Raw genomic sequence first — 18,507 nt, 5'->3', positions numbered from 1 at the left:
ACTGGGTTGGTGTTGATGGGAAGGTGGGAGGGGCATCTCTCACACGTCTTGGCGTTCAAAGGTCCCTGTCGCCATCGTCATCTTCAACAAGCAACAACTTTCTCGACTCTGACAATCAAACCACAGTATTCACACATCACACAAGATGCCGCCACCACCACCTCCAAAGAAGCCGACGGAGCCGCAAGGCAAGAACGAGCGCAACGAATACATCCCATCCTTCATTTCCAAAAAGCCCTTCTACATCGACGACGCAACCGCCTCACAAGAAGATTACCTCGAGCATCAACGTCTCCAAGCCCAAAAGGATGAATCTCTCGCGACTCAAAAATGGTACACCCGTGGTCAACGTTCAGGCGCCGTAGCAGCGACCAAATTCCGCAAAGGTGCTTGTGAGAACTGCGGCGCAATGGGCCATCAAAAGAAGGATTGTCTATACCGTCAACGCAAGATAGGAGCAAAGTTCACGGGCAAGGACATCAAGGCGGATGAGAGTGGTCAGGATATCAATATGGGCTGGGAGGCCAAGAGAGACCGATGGAGTGGCTACGATGCGCGCGCATACCAAGAAGTCGTCAACGAATACAACGACCTCCAAGCTATCAAGGACTCGAAGCGGAAACTCGAAGACACAGCAGAGGGCGATGAAGATGAAGACGCAGCCAACAAAGCAGAAGACGGCGACAAGTACGAGGAAGAAACAGACATGGGTCGCAAACAACCAAATTCATCACGCAACCTACGATTACGTGAGGACACAGCTGGCTACCTCAAAAATCTGGATCTGGAATCTGCAAAATATGATCCCAAAACTCGCACCTTGATCGACGACGCAGAAGGTGAATTTGAACGCGCTTCAGGTGATGCTGCCGAGTTCGCACGAGCACAACGATACGCTTGGGAAACCGCAGAGACAAATGGAAGCAACAACGTCCATCTCCAAGCCAACCCAACAGCAGGCGAACACTACCGCAAAAAGGAAGCAGAAGAAACCGCCGCAAAGAAAGAAGCACACCGAAAAGCCCTACTGGAAAAATACGGAGGACAAGAACATCTAAAACCCGACCCGCTCAAACACGCCACCATCACCGAAAACGAACGATATGTGGAATACGACGAAAGAGGCAGGATAAAGGGAGCGCCGGAGAAGAAGGAAAAGAGCATGTATGCCGAAGATGTGATGCTGAACAACCACACATCAGTATTCGGCTCATGGTGGAAAAACTTCACATGGGGCTACGCATGCTGTCACTCCACCATGAAAAACAGCTACTGTGTCGGCGATGCCGGTAAAGTCGCTTCCTCAAACGCTGAAAAACTATCAACCGGTGCATTACTAGAAGCAGCCCCCGAAACTCTAGAAAGCAACGCCACAGAAGTGCCAAAAAGCATTGCCTGGAAAGTGGAAGAAAGAAACGAAGAACATGTACCCAATGCCCCCGACCGAGCAGAAAAAGCCAAATTGGATGAAAGCACAGGAGAAGACAGAAAGAGAAAATTAGATGAGATGAGAAGTGGAGTTACAGAGGAGGAAATGGATGAATATAGGAGAAAGAGGAATGCTGGAAATGATCCCATGGCTGCGTTGTTGGGCAAGGATGAATTGCTCAACTGAGGAGATTTTCAATCGGGGAGCGAGCAATTGCAGTAAATGTTAATACTACTGAGCATCTGGTTATGCATCAGTCAAGCATATTCTTCCATCTACATCATTCTCACAGTTCGACCTTCGAGGCCACGAGCACTTCTTTGTGAACGAGACGGAGGTCAGGAGAAGACACTGAACTATACACCACATGATATGACCCACGAGAAGCAAGTCCACAAGAATTGGTCACTTAAACCACGAAATCCTCACCACAGCCACATTTTTTCGGACTTGAAACCGCTGTGAGCAGATCATACTTGTTCAAATATTCACACAGCCTAGCAGAAGTAATCTAGCGAACAGACGTGCATAAAGACCTGCTTACATCGCATGACTTCCCCATGCATGATATTTTCTCTTCCGTCTTACCTCAGCTTGTTGAAATACACGCCATGATTCCTTCTCAGATCGATGCATCTACGCATCTTATTCACCAGCGTAGGCAAGGCGATCAAGATCTGGAGGTCTTCAGCCTTACGTTCTACAGTGTGATGTACAGAATCGTTTTTGAGGAACAGACACACAAAAGGTTTACCGTAGCCGAAGGCACGTAGAAGTTGTTTGTATGATAGGCATGACGCCAAAGCTTGATTGATATCTAAACAAAACAAAACAAGCAGATAAATAGAAATGTGTTGGGCTAAAGTACAATGTCAAAATAATGGTCAACTTTTCGTCTCAAAGGACGAGAAGATAATTGTTGTATGCGTGCAGTTGCAGCATCCCAGCCACCTGAAAGCCAGTCCCAAGCATACCAGCTCCTAGCAATTCCAGCGGCAGCATCCTTTACTCGTCTTGCTCCCAGTAAGATCCCGATATCCCCAAACGCCGAAATACACCATGATGATAAACGTGTCTAATCGACATCCATGGCTGCAGCAGCTTGGGGCACGATAGAAGGAATGGCGAAAGTTGGACTCGGCGAGCCCTTGTCGGATGAGTCGTCAGCGACAGGCTCGTCAGTAGCGAACATTGACTCAGTGGCCGAACTGATGATAGTTTGGGGAGACATAAGCTTTGGGATCAACTCGGTGGGATCTCTGGTGACGAGGACAGCTTGCTTGAGATCGTTACTCCAAAGCAAGAAGACCTTCTGACCAGAAGCTCGGTTGGTTGCGACACCGAGGTAACCAGGGATGGACGAGTTCTCGAACCAAAGCTCGATGTCGGCGAGACCAGGGTAGTGTCTGCAGACCCATCTTGTGTAGGCCTTTGCAGAGATCTGTAGAGCCTCGCTAGCGTCCAAGCGCATCCATGAGATGCCGAGCAGACGCGTAACTTCATCAATCAGAGGTTCGACGGATGCGGTTCGGCGATGAGCAGAGGGCTCGGTCATCAGAGCGATCTCATCAGAATCGGGCCCGGAGGGAGCGCGACGTTGGGACTTGCGACTGGGCATGGTAGGTCTGGATGCTTGGGTGGCTACAGGGTCGATTTGGGGTGTTTCAACCCACGTGTTTTCGACCCAGGTTCCAGTAGAAGATTGGCCATGGAGGTTGTTGAGCGTCATTCCAGGACCGTAGATGGGTTCTCCACGGTTCATAGGAGGTGAGGGTAGTGGAGCAACCAGGTTGACCTCTTCGTCGTCATCGTCGTCGCGTGACCTTTTGCGTCCAGCGGTAGAGGAAGTCGACGGCGTAGGAAGAGTAGTTTGTTTGAAGAAAGCATTGGGAATGCTGGTAGGCGGTTGATATGTTTGCGAATGAGGAAAGTATTGCGACGAAGGAGCCGGAAGGACGACCGTAGGCGACGAAGCGTAGAAGGAAGTCATGGTGATGAAAAGGGAGTAAAGACTGTCTGCTAGATCAGAGTGCTAGAAAGTTTAAGCAACAAATACACAAAGAGCTTTGCGATCTTTGGAAGTGGTCGATGGTCGACGATGAATTGGTGGAAACGAAGCTTGTCGCGTCGCGAAGCGGGAAGACGCGATGGCGACGATAAGATGGAGAAAGTGGAAGATTGATTGAATGACGTCGAGTCAATCAGGCAAAGTGGTTGATGGTCGTGTGCAACAAGGTAAAGTGTGAGATGAAGTTCGCGAAGGATGAAAGAGGAGAAGTGAGAAACAGTCGAGGGAAGGGGCGTCTTCTTGAAGAGGAAGGAAAGAGGAGAAGTGAGAAACAGTCGAGGGAAGGGGCGTCTTCTTGAAGAGGAAGAAAGAGCGCAAGACTTCCGGGTGTTTAGCGACGAAAAGAGAGTCCTCGGACCCTGGATCAGCTTTGCGAGCTTGGTGCTTTCTCTCGGCCAACTGCCAACGACTTCCCCAGGGCCAAAGATGGAAGCTACACGATGGCGCCGTCTTGTGCCGTTCGTGTCTCATTGGACGATATCGAGGCCCACATTTCCGTTTTCGGCATAGTTGATGCTGTCAGAGTGGATGGCCTTGCGCTGATTTTTGCTTGCAGGCTTGATGGTCATAAGTTGTTGTTGTGCTTGGCATAGCTCGCCTTGCATAGTTGTGCAGGACGTATGGAGCTCCATGCATAAGCTTATCATAGATGCACAAACCGTGTCGGTTGCACAAGGCACCTCCGTGATCTTGGCGATTATTTCCAGCGGAACTTTTGGAGGCGCGCGCATTTGCTGGTCAAGGGCCCAAACAGACTGTTTATCTGCATCACTCTCTCGACACGTACTAATTTGTCGACTCTGCACCAAGTCAGAGCTTCTGTTCATTCGCCTATACCAGGAATCTAGTTGCTAGCTTGGACTATAGTCCAGCAACAAGACAGTCACGATGCAGGCCCCCGTTGTGGTCATGAGTGAGCTTCTATATACTCATGCCATTTGCTACGCATACTGATATTGCACTACAGACACCAACAGTGGTGAGCGCCAATTCGGTCGCAAAGCCCAGCTGTCCAACATCACCGCCGCAAAGACGTACGCTATCAGAAACACCTCCCCCGTCGCACCCCTCTGACAATTCACAGCGTCGCAGACATCATCCGATCATGTCTGGGTCCCAAGGCCATGTTGAAGATGCTGCTCGACCCCATGGGTGGTATCGTCCTCACCAACGACGGTCACGCCATCCTCAGAGAAATCGAAGTCGCCCACCCCGCCGCAAAGAGCATGATCGAGCTGGCCAGAACACAAGATGAGGAAGTTGGTGATGGTACCACTTCAGTCATCATTCTTGCCGGTGAGATCCTCGCCCTCTCGCTCCCTCAACTCGAGCGCAACATCCACCCCGTCGTCATCATCCAAGCATTCAAGCGCGCCCTCAGCGATGCCCTCAAAGTCATTCAAGACGTTTCGGTCCCCGTCGACACAACCGACGACGAGCAAATGTACAAGCTCATCTCTTCCTCGATCGGCACAAAATTCGTTTCAAGATGGTCCGACATGATGTGCAACCTGGCCCTGACTGCTGTCCGTACCGTTTCATACAGCGGCGGTGGTGGTAAGCAAGAAGTCGACATCAAGCGCTACGCCCGTGTCGAGAAGATTCCCGGAGGCGAGATTGAGGACAGCAGAGTCTTGAACGGTGTCATGCTGAACAAGGACATTACCCACCCCAAGATGAGAAGGCGCATTGAGAACCCCCGTATTGTCTTGCTCGACTGCACGCTTGAGTACAAGAAGGGAGAGTCGCAAACAAACATCGAGATCACAAAGGAGGAGGACTGGAACCGTATTCTGCAGATCGAGGAGGAGCAGGTTAAGCAAATGTGCGACGCCATCATCGCCGTCAAGCCCGACCTTGTCATCACCGAGAAGGGTGTTTCGGACCTCGCCCAGCACTTCTTGATGAAGCACAACATCACTGCTCTCCGCCGTGTCCGCAAGACCGACAACAACCGTATCGCCCGTGCCACCGGTGCCACCATCGTCAACACTGTCCAGGATCTTACCGAGTCAGACGTCGGTACCCAGTGCGGTCTCTTCGAGATTGAGAAGATTGGCGACGAGTACTTCACTTTCCTCACCAAGTGCCAAAACCCCAAGGCCTGCACAATCCTTCTTCGCGGCCCCTCAAAAGACATCCTCAACGAGATCGAGCGCAACCTCCAGGACGCCATGGGTGTTGCCCGTAACGTCGTCTTCCACCCTTACCTCTCCCCCGGTGGTGGTGCTACAGAAATGGCCGTCAGCGTACGATTGTCACAACTCGCCAAGGGTGTTGAGGGTGTAGCCCAATGGCCTTACCGTGCCATTGCCGAAGCCATGGAAGTCATCCCCCGCACCCTTATCCAGAACTCTGGTAACTCACCCATCCGTGTCCTTACTCAGCTCCGCGCAAAGCACGCCGAGTCAAACGACAACAGCAGCTGGGGTATTGATGGTGATGCTGGTAAGATCATTGACATGCACAAGCTCGGTGTCTGGGAGCCTCAGGCTGTCAAGCTCCAGAGTATCAAGACTGCCGTTGAGTCGGCTTGCTTGTTGCTCAGAGTTGATGACATCTGTGGTGCCAAGAAGGCAGCGACATCAGGTGGTCAGATGGGTGGTGGTGATGACTAGATTTCCTGAGTCGAAAGAGATATCATGTGGTAGCATAAAAAAGAGATTCAGACAGTCTGACCACGAAACAAAAGAATGCATATGCAAATGTACGAAACTAGATTCCTCAGGATGAGATGTGCTGTATCCCTGACAACTAAGAATGGTGAACTCAACGTCTGATGGAATCGCAGGGCGTGTATCTGTGCAATCTATGATCAGAGCTTACTGTGAGTCTTGCTCCGTTAGTGCCTTGAGACTAGACTCTCCAACTCAGCAGTTCAGTAACGTTCCATCCTTCTCTCAATCAACTCCCCCTTCTTCACCACGTCCTCTTTCCCCCTCTACATCTCAAAATACTTCGGCACCCTCTTAACCAACTCGCCCACCTCCTCATCACTAACGATATACTCAAACCCTTCCTTGACACCCCCATCCACACCCTGCCCCTCCATCCTCCTATACCCATAACAATTCCTCCACCTCCACCCCTTCGCCTTGCCCTTCCCCCCCTTCCCCTCTGCCCCTCCATCGCTAATCGGGTTATCATCAACAACCAACTCCCAAGTCACAAACACGGCGGCAGAAAATTCCGATATCTCCTTGACCGCCACCCTGATCAATCTAATATCCGCACCCACCCCTGCCTTGATGAGTTTTTGCAGATGGAGTAGTGTGCCTTTTGCGGCTTCTGCAGGGGTGGAGACGGTGGTTGTGGTGCCCAGGGTGAAGGAGGTTAGGTTTGGAAGGTAGTGGGAGGACATTGCTGTTGCGCTGGCTTGGGGGTCCGTGGAGCCGAGGGCGGTGGCGCGGGCGTAGGAGTGGGTGAACAAAGTGGCGTGGGGGGATATCCCTTTGCTTGATGACATTGTTGGAAGTTTGTGGTGGTGTTTTGTGAAAGAGGGAGTGGTGGTTATTTGGTGACTTTTTGGGATTGATGATTGGGTGATTGCAGTATTTCCGATATGGAGGTTTGTGTTTTGGAGCAAAGTTCGTTTCAACCGAGGTGTTTACTTGCAAGAAAGGGGTGAATTACTGTTGGTATTATGTCCGTGGTGACTGTGGAAGCAAGAGCTATCGACTTGATGTTTTTGGAGTCAAGCTTCACGGGCCGAGATCGGTCCTTCCTTCCTTCCTGTATACCACGCCCTTGACTCAACAATCACCTGATGCAAACTCTACAAGATCCTATCGACAGACAGCAAAACATGCTCTGACTGGATACGGCGAGCAGCGATATCAAACAAAGTGTCTGAATGTCTCCACGAGCGTGGCCATCGCTGTATAACCCGTCAGCAACCCTATAGAGCCATCGATGCAGCGATATCAACACCGCTCGGTCTCACGAGCAGCTATGAGGGAGCTCACTACTCAGTTCCGCATCGAGTACGACTATGCTCGGTGTGTAGTAATTCAATTCCTGGGTTGTACGACATTATATAGAAGATGGTCATCGAACAAGGAGGCAAGACCGACCGAAAAAGCATCAAATTTGCGTAAGATGGTTGTAGTATTTCTGTATTCGAGAGCTAAGTTATACCGACATTGCAAAAACACACCTATGCATCCATCCTGATCCATCATCCATTCTGATTCAACGTGAAAAAAGAACCCCAGCGCCGACGCTATCCTACCCATCCATGATCATATTTGCACCCATAAACCAACAGAAGGAAAAGCAAGAAAAGAAGAAGAGGGGAGATTTTTTGTTTTCACCGTTTGTAAATGCAAGGGAAAAGGAAACATGAAGAACAACAACAACAGAAAAGATATCGCTGGAGGTAAAAGAACAATTAATCAGCCAGAGCGAAAAGTAGTGGCTCGTCGTCGTCGAGAGCACTGGTGGAACCTTCACGGTTCTTGCGTCTCATGCTGCCAACACCGCCACTTCCACCACTTCCGCTTTCCCCTTGCATCAACAGCTCGGACAGGCTGAGTTCACCTCGTACGCCTTCTGCGACAGGCATACTCGCTGAACGCATGCCGTAAGCGTCTTGATCTTCGACATTCGTAACGCCTCTTGCGCGAGCTTGTTGAGTTGTGGATGACGAGCGGCGATTCGAAATGAAGGTACGAGGAGAGGTGGGAATGTCGATAGCTGTCGACAAAGGCGTACCAGAACCGCGTGGGATTGGGTGAGTAGAGATGTCTCTTGCCCCATCGTTTGATGAAGGTTGGAGGCGAGTGCCAGAAAGACGACTGCGACTGCGATCACGGGTATAGTCTGCAGTAATGCTGTTGTTGCTCAGTCTCGATGGAATGGCGGGTATATGTGGTGTATGCGGCGAAATAGGCTTGCCGGGTGATGAAGAAGTGGATATGGAGCCGGGAATCATGCCTGGTACGTTTTGCAGCTGTCGGCTCGATGAACTGGACGATCTTTGCAGCATCACTGATGACTGCATTGATTCTGAAAGTTGGGCGGTTGAATCCCGCATGCGTGAGAATTTGGAGTATTGTGCGGCTGCGCGTTGCGAGTTGGCGTTCAAGGAGGCTTTATCGGTCTTGTTAAGACTTGATAGGCCCTTATTCCTATCAAGTAGCTTGAGGAAGTCGGCGATGTTGTCTTCGTCGGCCTGCACTGAGCCTGAGCTAGCACCTCCTTCACCTTCCTGGAGTGTGCTTGATCCGCGGTTCGTGGAGGAGACACTAGCTCTGCCACTGCTGTTGTTGTCTTCCTCAACCCTACTGCTAGACACCGAAGGGAAACGTGCTCTTCGGTTACTGAAGCTTGACGAGTACCTTTGAATAGGAGCAGGTTTGGGCGAGCTCGATGCAGAAGAGCCAACGGCTGTCTCGGTCACAGCACCAGGATTTCGCAAAGCTTGTTGAGGTAGCGTTGACAAGGACGACTTACGAGCATGTGCCAGCAGTGGGTTGGCGGAAGTTCGACCGACGGAACTGCTAGGCGAACTTGACAGGAAGTTGCCAGCAGCAGGCGACGATGACAGCGAGCCGGCTTTGAAAGGTTGGAAGGAGACAGACGGTCTACGCTGGACTGCATTCGGATCTCTCAAAGACGAAGGCGCGAAACGAGGAGCTTCACGATCTCTCTGACTTTGTGATGAATAGCGGCGAGGTTGATCGTCCTGTTGTGATGAAGGTCCAGACACGTCATGCTCGTCAATGGCTTGTGCTGAGATGGGTCGATCGGCAGGCTCGCGGAAAGAAGCAGTTCGAGGAGATGTACCGAGGGTGGTGGGTCTTTGAGAAGATCTTTGAAAGGATGAAGAGAACCTAGGGGTCTGATTGCGCAGAGAGGGGCGTTCCTGGTCCATCGAGGTTCTTTCTCTACTCGACTCTCCTGACAACCGGCTATCAGGGCGTTCATGTCCAGCCATCCTGGCACTTATAAGGCGCTCGGAAAGCTCGACCTGCAGATCCAGGTTCTTGCGATATGTCACCGAGATGTTCAAGGAGCCCAATGGGCAGTGTAGGGGTGAGAAGCGATACGTCTCGGTCGGACGTCTGTCTGAAGGGAAGATTGAGCAGCTGAGGGTGTCTACCCGAGATTTCTCAGCGAGCGAGCCATCTGAGACACGATATCTAGGTCGTAGTGTCGCAGGCCCGGTTGCAGCTTGCTTTCCAAGACGGGTCCTCAGCTTCCATGCTGGCAATAGCCGTGCGTAGGTGCAGAGAGCTCTGCATGTGATAACACCCTTCTTGTAGAAGCTGGGTGCGGGTTCGTTGAGTGTTGCTGGAGATACGGATGAAGCATCGTCCAGACTGATTGTCCATCTCTCGTATACGAATCGGGAGAGGGTGTGGTTTTGAGGCGTGGGAGCTGAAGCTTCGAGTCTTCTCAGAGTCTCGCTTACATCCCATGGTTTGCCTTCTTCATCTATTGCGACCAATGACTGGTTGGGGGCGAGTTGCGCAGTGTCCAAGTAGACATCGATTACCAAAGGAGCAGGTCTTTCTACGGTTGCATCCATCGACCTCCACTCTTGCAAGTCTTGGTTCAAGATGTCTGTTTCCTCTATCAAGGTATTGAACTGGATTTGGGTCAGACATGGTTACGGTGCTTAATGCGATGCGAGGAGAGCAGAGTAGAATGGCAAAGGGAATGTATGACTGTCTTTGAACGCAGCATCTTCTAAAATGACACAAGACAGAGACCACCATGACTCCGAGACACAAGAGTGCCTGGCAGTGTTGTACCCGCCAGGTTCAAGATCGCGCAAGGCCAGCCAAGACACAAGGGTCTCTCTAGAACAGTATGGATAACTGCGGTGGTCAAGGGAGCATACTGCATTTGTAGGGGAGCGGAGGCGACAAGGAAAAGTACGTACCCATCTATCGATCTTTGCTTCGCCATTTCTGGACATGGCAGGTGGTAGACTGACTCGAGACGAGCAGATGATGAGAGCAGCCTTTGTGAAGAAGTGCTGGACGACCAAATTGGCTCTGTCTTTGACGCTCTGCTCTTTCCCGTCGGTCGAACGAACAGTCTGGCTGCCCGAAGACAGATCCTCGCTGGAATATGTCCGAGACGACATGGTGTCTCGTGTATTGGAGGACCTCGAGGGATTGGTATGAGGAGTTGCGGCCGAGGCGGCGGTCCTGATCGAAGGACGTGGGTGCTGGTGCATGGTATAATGGTGGTGGGGGTTTGTACAGGTGCTGTGATGTTGTATATACTAGACGGATATATCATGGATAGGCGAGCGATCCTTCATAGTGACAGGCGTCAGGTGTTGAACCTTGATGGCGGCTCGGCAGCGCTGGGTGATGGGTTGGGTTTGGACGACGACGGCGATGAAGTTGGTGGGCTATGGCTGCATGGTGACCGAGGCAGATGGGCAGTGTCTTTGTCGCGATGTTAGGATGGAGTGTTAGGCAGCCTGAGCGTGGCAGGTGGCAGGGCAGGTGGACTTGATCAAGACCTGACAGGGTCTTGTGCTTGCTGCTCCCTTATCGCCGTCTATGCAGCTTGTGACTCGACAACCCGCTAGCTTCAACAAGCTCTGGAAAGGTCCCCGCGCGATGTGACTGGTCGAACAAGGTGTAAAGAGTCAGCACAGCTGGAGATGCAGATGAGGAGAAAGAGGAGACAGAGATGGCATAAACAGTCCAGTCGATGGTCGAATGAGCAATTCGTTATCGCCTCGACGACTCACGATCGTCGACTGCATCATGCACCCAAAGCCATTCCCCGGATTGGAGAAAGCAACTCCACCCGACCAACCCTCGCTTGACTTTGCCATTTGTCAAGCTATCAACACTGCCCTCGATACACTCATCTATCTTTCTGTCAATCTCGCTGCCAGCTGTCGATTGATGACTTGTTCACTTTCTTATCTTGTATTCCACCGGAAGCGTCGCCGTGAAGCCTTCTAGAATCATGCCTCCTTTGTTCCTTCCTTTGCTTTTTTGCAACTTGGGGAACCCTGCCACTCTGCTTGCCTAGTTTTTGAGAAAAGCACGCAACCGATACCTCTCATCACGCGCCATGTCGCAAAACAGTCACCATTCCTCGTCATAGTCAGTTGTCTTTTCTCCGCGCATACTGCTGTACCCCAGTCGATGAGGTGTCGTTGGAGGGAAATACGCCTCGTCGGAAGGCTTGCTGCTTGCATTGCAGCAGGGCTCAGCGGCAATATTTTCACTGGTTCCACTGGCAGCTATCATCATGAACGTTTTGCTTCAATACCGCTATCGGTTGTGTTTTGATATTGCAAAAGCAATGTGTCAGAAGATAAGAACAATGACGAGCACTGTTTGCTCACACGAATTATACTAACAGATGTTCGAATTGACTATGAGGTTGTCTTGAGGTCGAAAAGAACTCGACATGCATGCGGCCGCGATTGGCTGTGTTGATCTACCCAGAACCATTGGTCGATGGTCTGGAACATGGTCGAGAACCTGCATGCACATTACATGTAAGTCGCTCAGGTCGCAATAGGCAAGCCGAAGATGAAGTTTCAAGTATGATGATGCCTCTATATGCATGGCAGTCTGCTATCCTTGTTGAACAGGCGCTACTCAGACTGAGCTCCAAACAGCTATTCATGTCACAACAACTTCTTCTAATATCACGAATTGTTCCCCTTCTTTCTCACCAGAATCGAGTCTCACCATTACATCCAATGGCAATGTAAGCATCGGATCCGCATGTCCAGTATCAACATGCGCCAATATGGGAATCTCCAACCCATAACACTGATCAACCACCATCTTCTCAAACCTTTCCCTCATCTCTTCATCATACATATACGGTCTTCCCAGCACAATACCAGCCACCACCTCCAGTACACCAGCATTACGCAGATCGGCCATCGCACTTCTCGCAGCATCCAGTGAGAATGGCAGACCAGGGTTTTCACCCTCAGGCAATTCAAGAAGCAAGACCCGTCCAGAATAATCCGGCAAGTACTTAGTCCCACACAACTGAACAACAGAAGGCAAACATCCACCCATCAACCTGCCCTCCGCTGTTCCCCCCTTCAACCACTTCCAACCAGGCGCCTGTATCAGCTCTCTAGCCTCCTGATCCTTCTCCTCAGCAAGCCAATTCTTGAACTCCATCGTATACGTCTCCGACCTAGGAACACTCTGCCCCTGCCCCGGCTCCATCAAAGTCCTGAAGAAGTGGTTGGCAGTAAACTCCAATGGCGCCGGCACCTCTCCAAACTCAGGAATCACCGCAGGACCATAGAATGTCCTCAACCCACACTGCGTAACCAACGCATGATGCAGCAACGTAACATCCGAATACCCGACAAAAATCTTTGGATTTTCCCTGATCAAAGCATAATCCAAATGAGGCAGAAGTTCATTCGCAGATAATCCTCCTATTGTACAAACGATTGCTTTGACCCGTACATCGGAGAATGCAGATTGTATCTCGCAGCAGCGTTGTTGGATAGCTTGCAAATGATTGCTTGGGAGATTTTCGGTATAGATAATTTTGACGTGAAAGCCGTGGTGTTGGAGGAACTGTTTGGCTCGGGTGATGCGGGTGCCGAATAAAGTATTAAGTCTGGAGGATGGAGAGATGAAAGCAATAGTATCGCCTTTTCTCAACGCCTGAGGCGTTATTGTCTTTTGTTGTTTCATCTTGTGTCTTGTATTAATTGACTATTGTTCGTTCTTACATTTTGATCTTGCAATGGTGTGATCGATACGACACAGGGCTGATGAGTCAAACATCACCATGTGCTTGCTTGCTCGGCGGTTGTTTGTCATTGAGTACGCAAAATGCGACCACATCTTTATCACGTGAATCCGGTGTGGTCTAACGGCTAGGATTTCTCGCTTTCACCGAGGAGGTCGGGGTTCGATTCCCCGCACCGGAACATTCTTCTTTTTGCACTTTTTGTGGCACTTCTCGCCGTTTTCTTCCACTCGGACATGCGATTTTCCATTCTCTTTTGGCTTTTTGCAAGTAGAATGATGGAATTTGCTATTCGTTATGTGAGAGCATGATGTTTTTGTGCTCCAGAGATGAGTTGTAATCACCTACCATCTATCAGCTAAAGGAAATGCAAGTACAAAGATGGGCTGCGGTGCATGTAAGGATATTAGGTACCGAGTCTGTTTTTGTGAAAATCAACTACACCAGACGCCGTCGACACTTGCGCGCTTCGGCAGATATGACTGGAGCTATTCACCTTTATGACTGACAGAGGGTCATCTTGCTGAGGCCGCTGGAGGAAGATGATCTGTTCGACACGATCAAAGCGAGTGAGGATAACCAATGCATCCATACGACATGTGCTAAGAATAAACGCCCAAACACCTCATAGAGAATTATCGAGCACAGGGAAAAAATGTCCTCATCCATCACCAGCAGCAGCACTGCTCTCCAGAAGTTTCGATCTTGCACGATCTTGACCGTGTATTGCAGCTATCTCTCCCCAAGTCTTCATCAATTCACCAATATCCTTCAAAGACACCGGCTTGGTCATGTACATGTCCATACCGTTCGTGAACGCATTCGTTTGATCTTCTCCACTGGCGTTGCCGGTCAGTGCGATGACCAAGCTCTGATGAGGTTCCGCTTGTTGATCAACCCGCTGTGCTGATATTGAAGCTTCTGTCTGTCGGATGATCTTTGTGGCTTCAAAGCCGTCCATGACCTGGAATAAAGTCAGTATGATTTCAACCATGTACTTGAAGATCACGACATACCGGCATGCTGATGTCCATGAACACCATATGGAAGGGGCTCATATGGCGCAGAGCATCTTCGTAGATCCGTACTGCGTCGCTGCCATCTCGGGCCAATCTAATATCCTTGTAGTCGCGACGAATGAAGAATGTCTGCAAGAGCTTGAGGTTGACTTCGTTGTCATCCACAAGCAAGATTCTCGGCTTGCTCGGCTTGTGTTGGCTGTGGGCAATATGCCCTTCACTCCGACTACGCACAAGCTCATCGTGCTTCTCCATAGGCTGCTGCTGGGCTGATGGGACATCCAAAGTCTGAAGACGTCTATGGTGGGTACCCGATACCTCTACCTGCGGAGTTGTCGTCGGAATGGAGGGTGTCACTGGACCAGGGGTAGATGGACCTCTTGGGGAAGAAGAAGGGTCCATCGACGGGAAAGGAAACGATGCGGGATTGCTGCTGATGGAAGTCTTTCTTGAGCGGAATCTTTTTGATAGGTCCTGAGAATAAGAGTTTGCCGGTCTCAAGATTGGACTTGATTGCTTGAGTTCCGGTAAAGGACCCATCTCCTCGATGATAGAAGGAACATCTGGATTGGCATCAGGCATGCGTTTGTCGAGCGCATGTTTGAGTGCCTTCGCAAGCTTGAATGGCCCGAACGGTTTAGCCATGACGTGCAACTTGGGATACTCGACTAATCTCGAAATGGCCGTTGTCCTGGAGCGATCTGAACAGAGAACCACCACGACAGCGTCGAATTTCTCAAGGGTCTCTAGGTGCTTTCTGATGGCCAAAAGATGTACGTCGTCGACGAGGACGATGTCTGGAATGGTCTTCAAGTCCCAATCATCAAGATCGTCAACTTTGTACCAACCATTGATACAAGCAGCCAATGCGTGTTTCTGCATTTGATAGCCCTCACGTTTTTGTGGTGTGTCTTCCGGCAATATGTCTTGTTGAAAATTTGCAATGCGAGGACGAGGCTCAACCGTGCGTAGGGCTTGAATGTTGTCTTCATTGGGTCTGTGAAATCCATCCTTTGGGTCCTGAGAGCCAGCACGCCTCATCGGAATCTTCACCGTGACTGTTGTGCCATGGTTGACCTCAGACTGGACTTCAATCTCGCCGTGCATCATTTGAACCAGTGATCGCACCAGAGAGAGTCCAAGACCAGTACCCGGTGCGAGTGGATTTTCTTGAGCGAAAGAAGTGAACATCTGAAAATGTCAGAATCGTCGAATAACTTTGTGTTCTCCATGGTCAATCTTACCTTGGTGTCCATGTATGCTTGAGAAATTCCCTTGCCCGAATCTGCGACTTTCAGTTCGACCATGGCCATTGCAGGCTCTGACTCTTTCATACTAATCTCTTCACAATTGAGAGAAACTTTGATGAAGCCGTGTTCCTAGATCATAATCAGTATCGGGTGTTATTGTTGTTCATTGCTGGATATCGTTGTTACCGTGTATTTCTGCGAGTATTATGTCAGTATCTGGTGGACGACAACATTTGCAGAATCTGTCGCGGATGTCTGATCTGGAAATGACTTACCAATGAATTTCCGAACACATTCATGATAATTCTCCGATATGCTCCAGGTTGAGTGACGAATGTCCAGTCTTGTGGCGGGCTGACATCAAGAATGACTTCCACAGGCGATTGAGGCATTGCTAACAGCTCTTCAAACGTTTTGGCATTGAATCTTGCTCTTTCCCCTGAGAATCCCAATTCCATGCTTGGATCACTCTTGGCAAGATGGCCTGTTGTCACACCCTCAATGACTTCTTCTGCGATCGAGGCAAGATTGACATGTGAGTATGTGCTGAGAAGTGGCTCAACACCCCCTTTCACAATATGCGGTCTGATGTTCAACTTCTCTCCCGGTTGGTCTTTTGTGAAAGCGTTCACTTTACTGTAATCCAGGACCATCTGAATGGTATCAAGCAGGGTATGAGCGCAGCTTTCCGTTGTATCGATGAGTGATTTCTGGAAGGGCGTCATTTCCGTTTCTTGGATGAGCTCGCATGACGCAAGAATACCATGAAGTGGAGAACGCCTGAGTTCTATCAGCACTGTTCGTCAGGCAAAGCCGTGAGACTTTAGACTCACAGTTCGTGACTGACACTGCCGATGAAGTCACCCTTCTGGTGATCTGAGAGTACGACTGTGCAGCGATCAATCTCTGCCTTGACACAATTGCAAAACGCTCGGCAGAAGAAGTAGTCTATCTCAAAGGTGAAATTTCGTTCGGTCGACAACGTATAAGCAAGGCAGACAATCCATCGGCCAAGTTGAGTATTCCACAAAGGCACGAAGATGATTTCGTAGGCTCCAGGAAGGTGCGAAAAGAGACTTCTGACATCTATCTCTTCCATGTTACCTTGGTGTTGCGTGTTCATCGAAATCATTGTTTGACAACGATCGCGTAGTTCCGGATAGTGGTAGACTTGTCCTCCGGGCGCTCTCTTGATGAATTTCAGAAGACATTTGACGGGTATGTTACCAGGTGTCTTCTCACTCATCTGGCATGCTTGTTCTGAATCGCCTGCACTAATGTCACAGGCAAGTATAGCCGCAGAGACTTTTCGGTTGTCTTCTCCGTGACCACTTTCATCTGAAGGCGTACGTGACGGCGGAGCAGTACCGACGACGAGCTTGGAGGAACTTCGCTTGGGTCCGCCTTCACGTCCAGAAGGACGACGTGCTGCGCTAACTCTTCCCGAAGATTTTGGCGCAGTGTCCAGAAAGATGACACCTCCACCATTCTCTTGTAATGACAAAGATTGCCGCAGCAAGGTAACAGCACGGTCGAATATTTGACTATACTCTCTCCCGCTGTTACCATGTGGAAGCTCGTCTTCCGAGGACTTGCCGGTGCTGCTTCGTCGACTGCCTGACGCGCTTGGGGTTGAAAGCTTGGGCTCTTCGATCTCAGGTTCTTCCGGCGGTGTCTGTGATCTATGGTCTTGATGAGAATCCATGAATGACGCAAGAGACTTGTTCATCTTCATGATCCTGACAACGTCCATCTGTTGCTTGCGGTTCTCGAGGTGAATCATGACGTTGTCGGCTATGGATGTGAGGACTTAGTTGAGTCAGCAATGTTTTCGAGAATTTACGAGTTACCGTTCTTGCTGGAAAGATAATGGAGATCTTCGCTTGTACTCACAAGTGACATGCTGTAGACTGAGAGGCTCCCGAACCTTATCATCCAAGATAAAAACAGTGCCGATCACAATATTGTTGCTTGTACGTATCGGCACGCCACAATAGTAGACAAGATGCAAATCCTCAACGATGTTGAGCTGAGCAAATCGATCATCTGCGGCGAGGTTGCAGATTTCGAAGTAGGCGGGCTGCTTTTCGGAGCCGATGATAGCTCTGATTGTTTCAGCACATAGAATTCCTGTCTTGGGATGGCTTGCGTTCTGCATCCTGTGTGTCAGCAACACTATTAACACCTCAATCTGATAAGACCTACGAGAGATAGAGGCCCATCGTTTTCATCCTCGTAGTAATCTGGGTTGTGAAGATCCATTGTTCTTGTCGATTCGGCAACATAGTATTGCGTATCTCGGTCGATGAGACTGACCAGTGCCCTTCGCATACCAAGACGCCAGCATATGAGCTGCATGTGAGCCGGCAGTGCGGAATCTCGATCTGTCAAACGCAATGCCGATTTTTTACTTGGCGTATAGTACTGGTCGAGCTCTTGAGCGCGTCTTTCATCGGAGGGAAGTCCTGTATCGACGAGTGGCGTTGGAGGCATAACTTGCGCTTTGCCTGTCCCCTTTGATTCCGCCATGCTAGAAAGAGGTGACACGTCGGACACGGGAGGACTGTGAGCGTTTGGCTTATGTATGAGGGATACGGAGGGGAAGATGGGTTGCAGATAGGAATATCGCTTGGAGATCGGGTTGGCGCAACTGCAAGCTGCGTGAGTTGTATGTAGGGGATTGAGTATCGAGTATTAATCTTTCGCATCTAGGAGCGGGTAATCGGAACACGTCCTGGACAAGAGCGTGCCCTCTAGCGAATAGAATCGAGGAAGAAGTAGATTTGGTAGGGAGTTGAGTGATCAAAACATCGGGCGTCCGTTCTCGGAAAGGCTGTTGAAGCATACGGGGAGCCAAGAAGCTGCGAAGATGCGAAGATTGCGGTCAAACGCAAAGCAAGTCGGAAGTCGCGACCAGAACGAACAGATTGCCAAATCGCGCCCTCCGCCTTTAAAGACTCAAGCCTACAGTTAACGTTTCCAAAGAGAATAGATGGCAAAACGAACAAAAACAGCAAGGCGAGT

At 50.1% G+C, this 18,507-nt stretch overlaps 7 protein-coding genes across 7 annotated transcripts; 2 read left to right on the top strand and 5 right to left on the bottom strand.

Moving 5' to 3' along the window:
• Positions 1-94: 94 nt before the first annotated feature.
• Positions 95-1,951, top strand: M438DRAFT_343697 (uncharacterized protein). The gene has a single exon (XM_029905040.1). The coding sequence runs from the start codon at positions 146-148 to the stop codon at positions 1,613-1,615; it is 1,470 nt and encodes a 489-aa protein (XP_029763525.1). The 5' UTR covers positions 95-145; the 3' UTR covers positions 1,616-1,951.
• Positions 1,952-2,205: 254 nt separating this feature from the next.
• Positions 2,206-3,818, bottom strand: M438DRAFT_343696 (uncharacterized protein). Its single transcript, XM_029905039.1, has one exon. It carries the CDS (start codon positions 3,417-3,419, stop codon positions 2,505-2,507), a length of 915 nt encoding a protein of 304 aa, XP_029763524.1. The 5' UTR covers positions 3,420-3,818; the 3' UTR covers positions 2,206-2,504.
• Positions 3,819-4,385: 567 nt separating this feature from the next.
• M438DRAFT_268071 (t-complex protein 1 subunit gamma) lies at positions 4,386-6,115 on the top strand (the record flags this gene model as incomplete). Its single annotated transcript, XM_029900223.1, has 3 exons — positions 4,386-4,410; positions 4,465-4,531; positions 4,582-6,115. 3 exons carry the CDS (start codon positions 4,386-4,388, stop codon positions 6,113-6,115), a joined length of 1,626 nt encoding a protein of 541 aa, XP_029763523.1.
• Positions 6,116-6,438: 323 nt separating this feature from the next.
• M438DRAFT_314491 (uncharacterized protein) lies at positions 6,439-6,963 on the bottom strand (the record flags this gene model as incomplete). The annotated part of the gene is made up of 1 exon (XM_029902606.1): positions 6,439-6,963. One exon carries the CDS (start codon positions 6,961-6,963, stop codon positions 6,439-6,441), a length of 525 nt encoding a protein of 174 aa, XP_029763522.1.
• Positions 6,964-7,887: 924 nt separating this feature from the next.
• On the bottom strand, positions 7,888-10,686 carry M438DRAFT_372848 (uncharacterized protein; the record flags this gene model as incomplete). Its single annotated transcript, XM_029908379.1, has 2 exons — positions 7,888-10,089; positions 10,387-10,686. The coding sequence occupies 2 exons, from the start codon at positions 10,684-10,686 to the stop codon at positions 7,888-7,890; spliced, it is 2,502 nt and encodes an 833-aa protein (XP_029763521.1).
• Positions 10,687-11,997: 1,311 nt separating this feature from the next.
• M438DRAFT_343693 (peptidase S66, LD-carboxypeptidase A) lies at positions 11,998-13,168 on the bottom strand. Its single transcript, XM_029905038.1, has one exon. It carries the CDS (start codon positions 13,154-13,156, stop codon positions 12,107-12,109), a length of 1,050 nt encoding a protein of 349 aa, XP_029763520.1. The 5' UTR covers positions 13,157-13,168; the 3' UTR covers positions 11,998-12,106.
• Positions 13,169-13,875: 707 nt separating this feature from the next.
• M438DRAFT_268381 (uncharacterized protein) lies at positions 13,876-18,012 on the bottom strand (the record flags this gene model as incomplete). Its single annotated transcript, XM_029900248.1, has 8 exons — positions 13,876-14,178; positions 14,231-15,424; positions 15,478-15,612; positions 15,670-15,678; positions 15,759-16,263; positions 16,317-17,292; positions 17,377-17,635; positions 17,689-18,012. The coding sequence occupies 8 exons, from the start codon at positions 18,010-18,012 to the stop codon at positions 13,876-13,878; spliced, it is 3,705 nt and encodes a 1,234-aa protein (XP_029763519.1).
• Between the last annotated feature and the right edge of the window lie 495 nt (positions 18,013-18,507).

This window comes from Aureobasidium pullulans (assembly GCF_000721785.1).
Source record: "Aureobasidium pullulans EXF-150 unplaced genomic scaffold scaffold_4, whole genome shotgun sequence".
Taxonomy (NCBI): domain Eukaryota; kingdom Fungi; phylum Ascomycota; class Dothideomycetes; order Dothideales; family Saccotheciaceae; genus Aureobasidium; species Aureobasidium pullulans.
Note: the sequence above shows the minus strand (reverse complement) of the source record. Positions and strands in the feature narration are given on the sequence as shown.

Bases quoted from the DNA above. Each gene is read 5' to 3' on its own strand.
- M438DRAFT_343693 (XM_029905038.1), bottom strand. From the start codon at position 13,156: ATGAAACAACAAAAGACAATAACGCCTCAGGCGTTGAGAAAAGGCGAT.
- M438DRAFT_343697 (XM_029905040.1), top strand. From the start codon at position 146: ATGCCGCCACCACCACCTCCAAAGAAGCCGACGGAGCCGCAAGGCAAG.
- M438DRAFT_343696 (XM_029905039.1), bottom strand. From the start codon at position 3,419: ATGACTTCCTTCTACGCTTCGTCGCCTACGGTCGTCCTTCCGGCTCCT.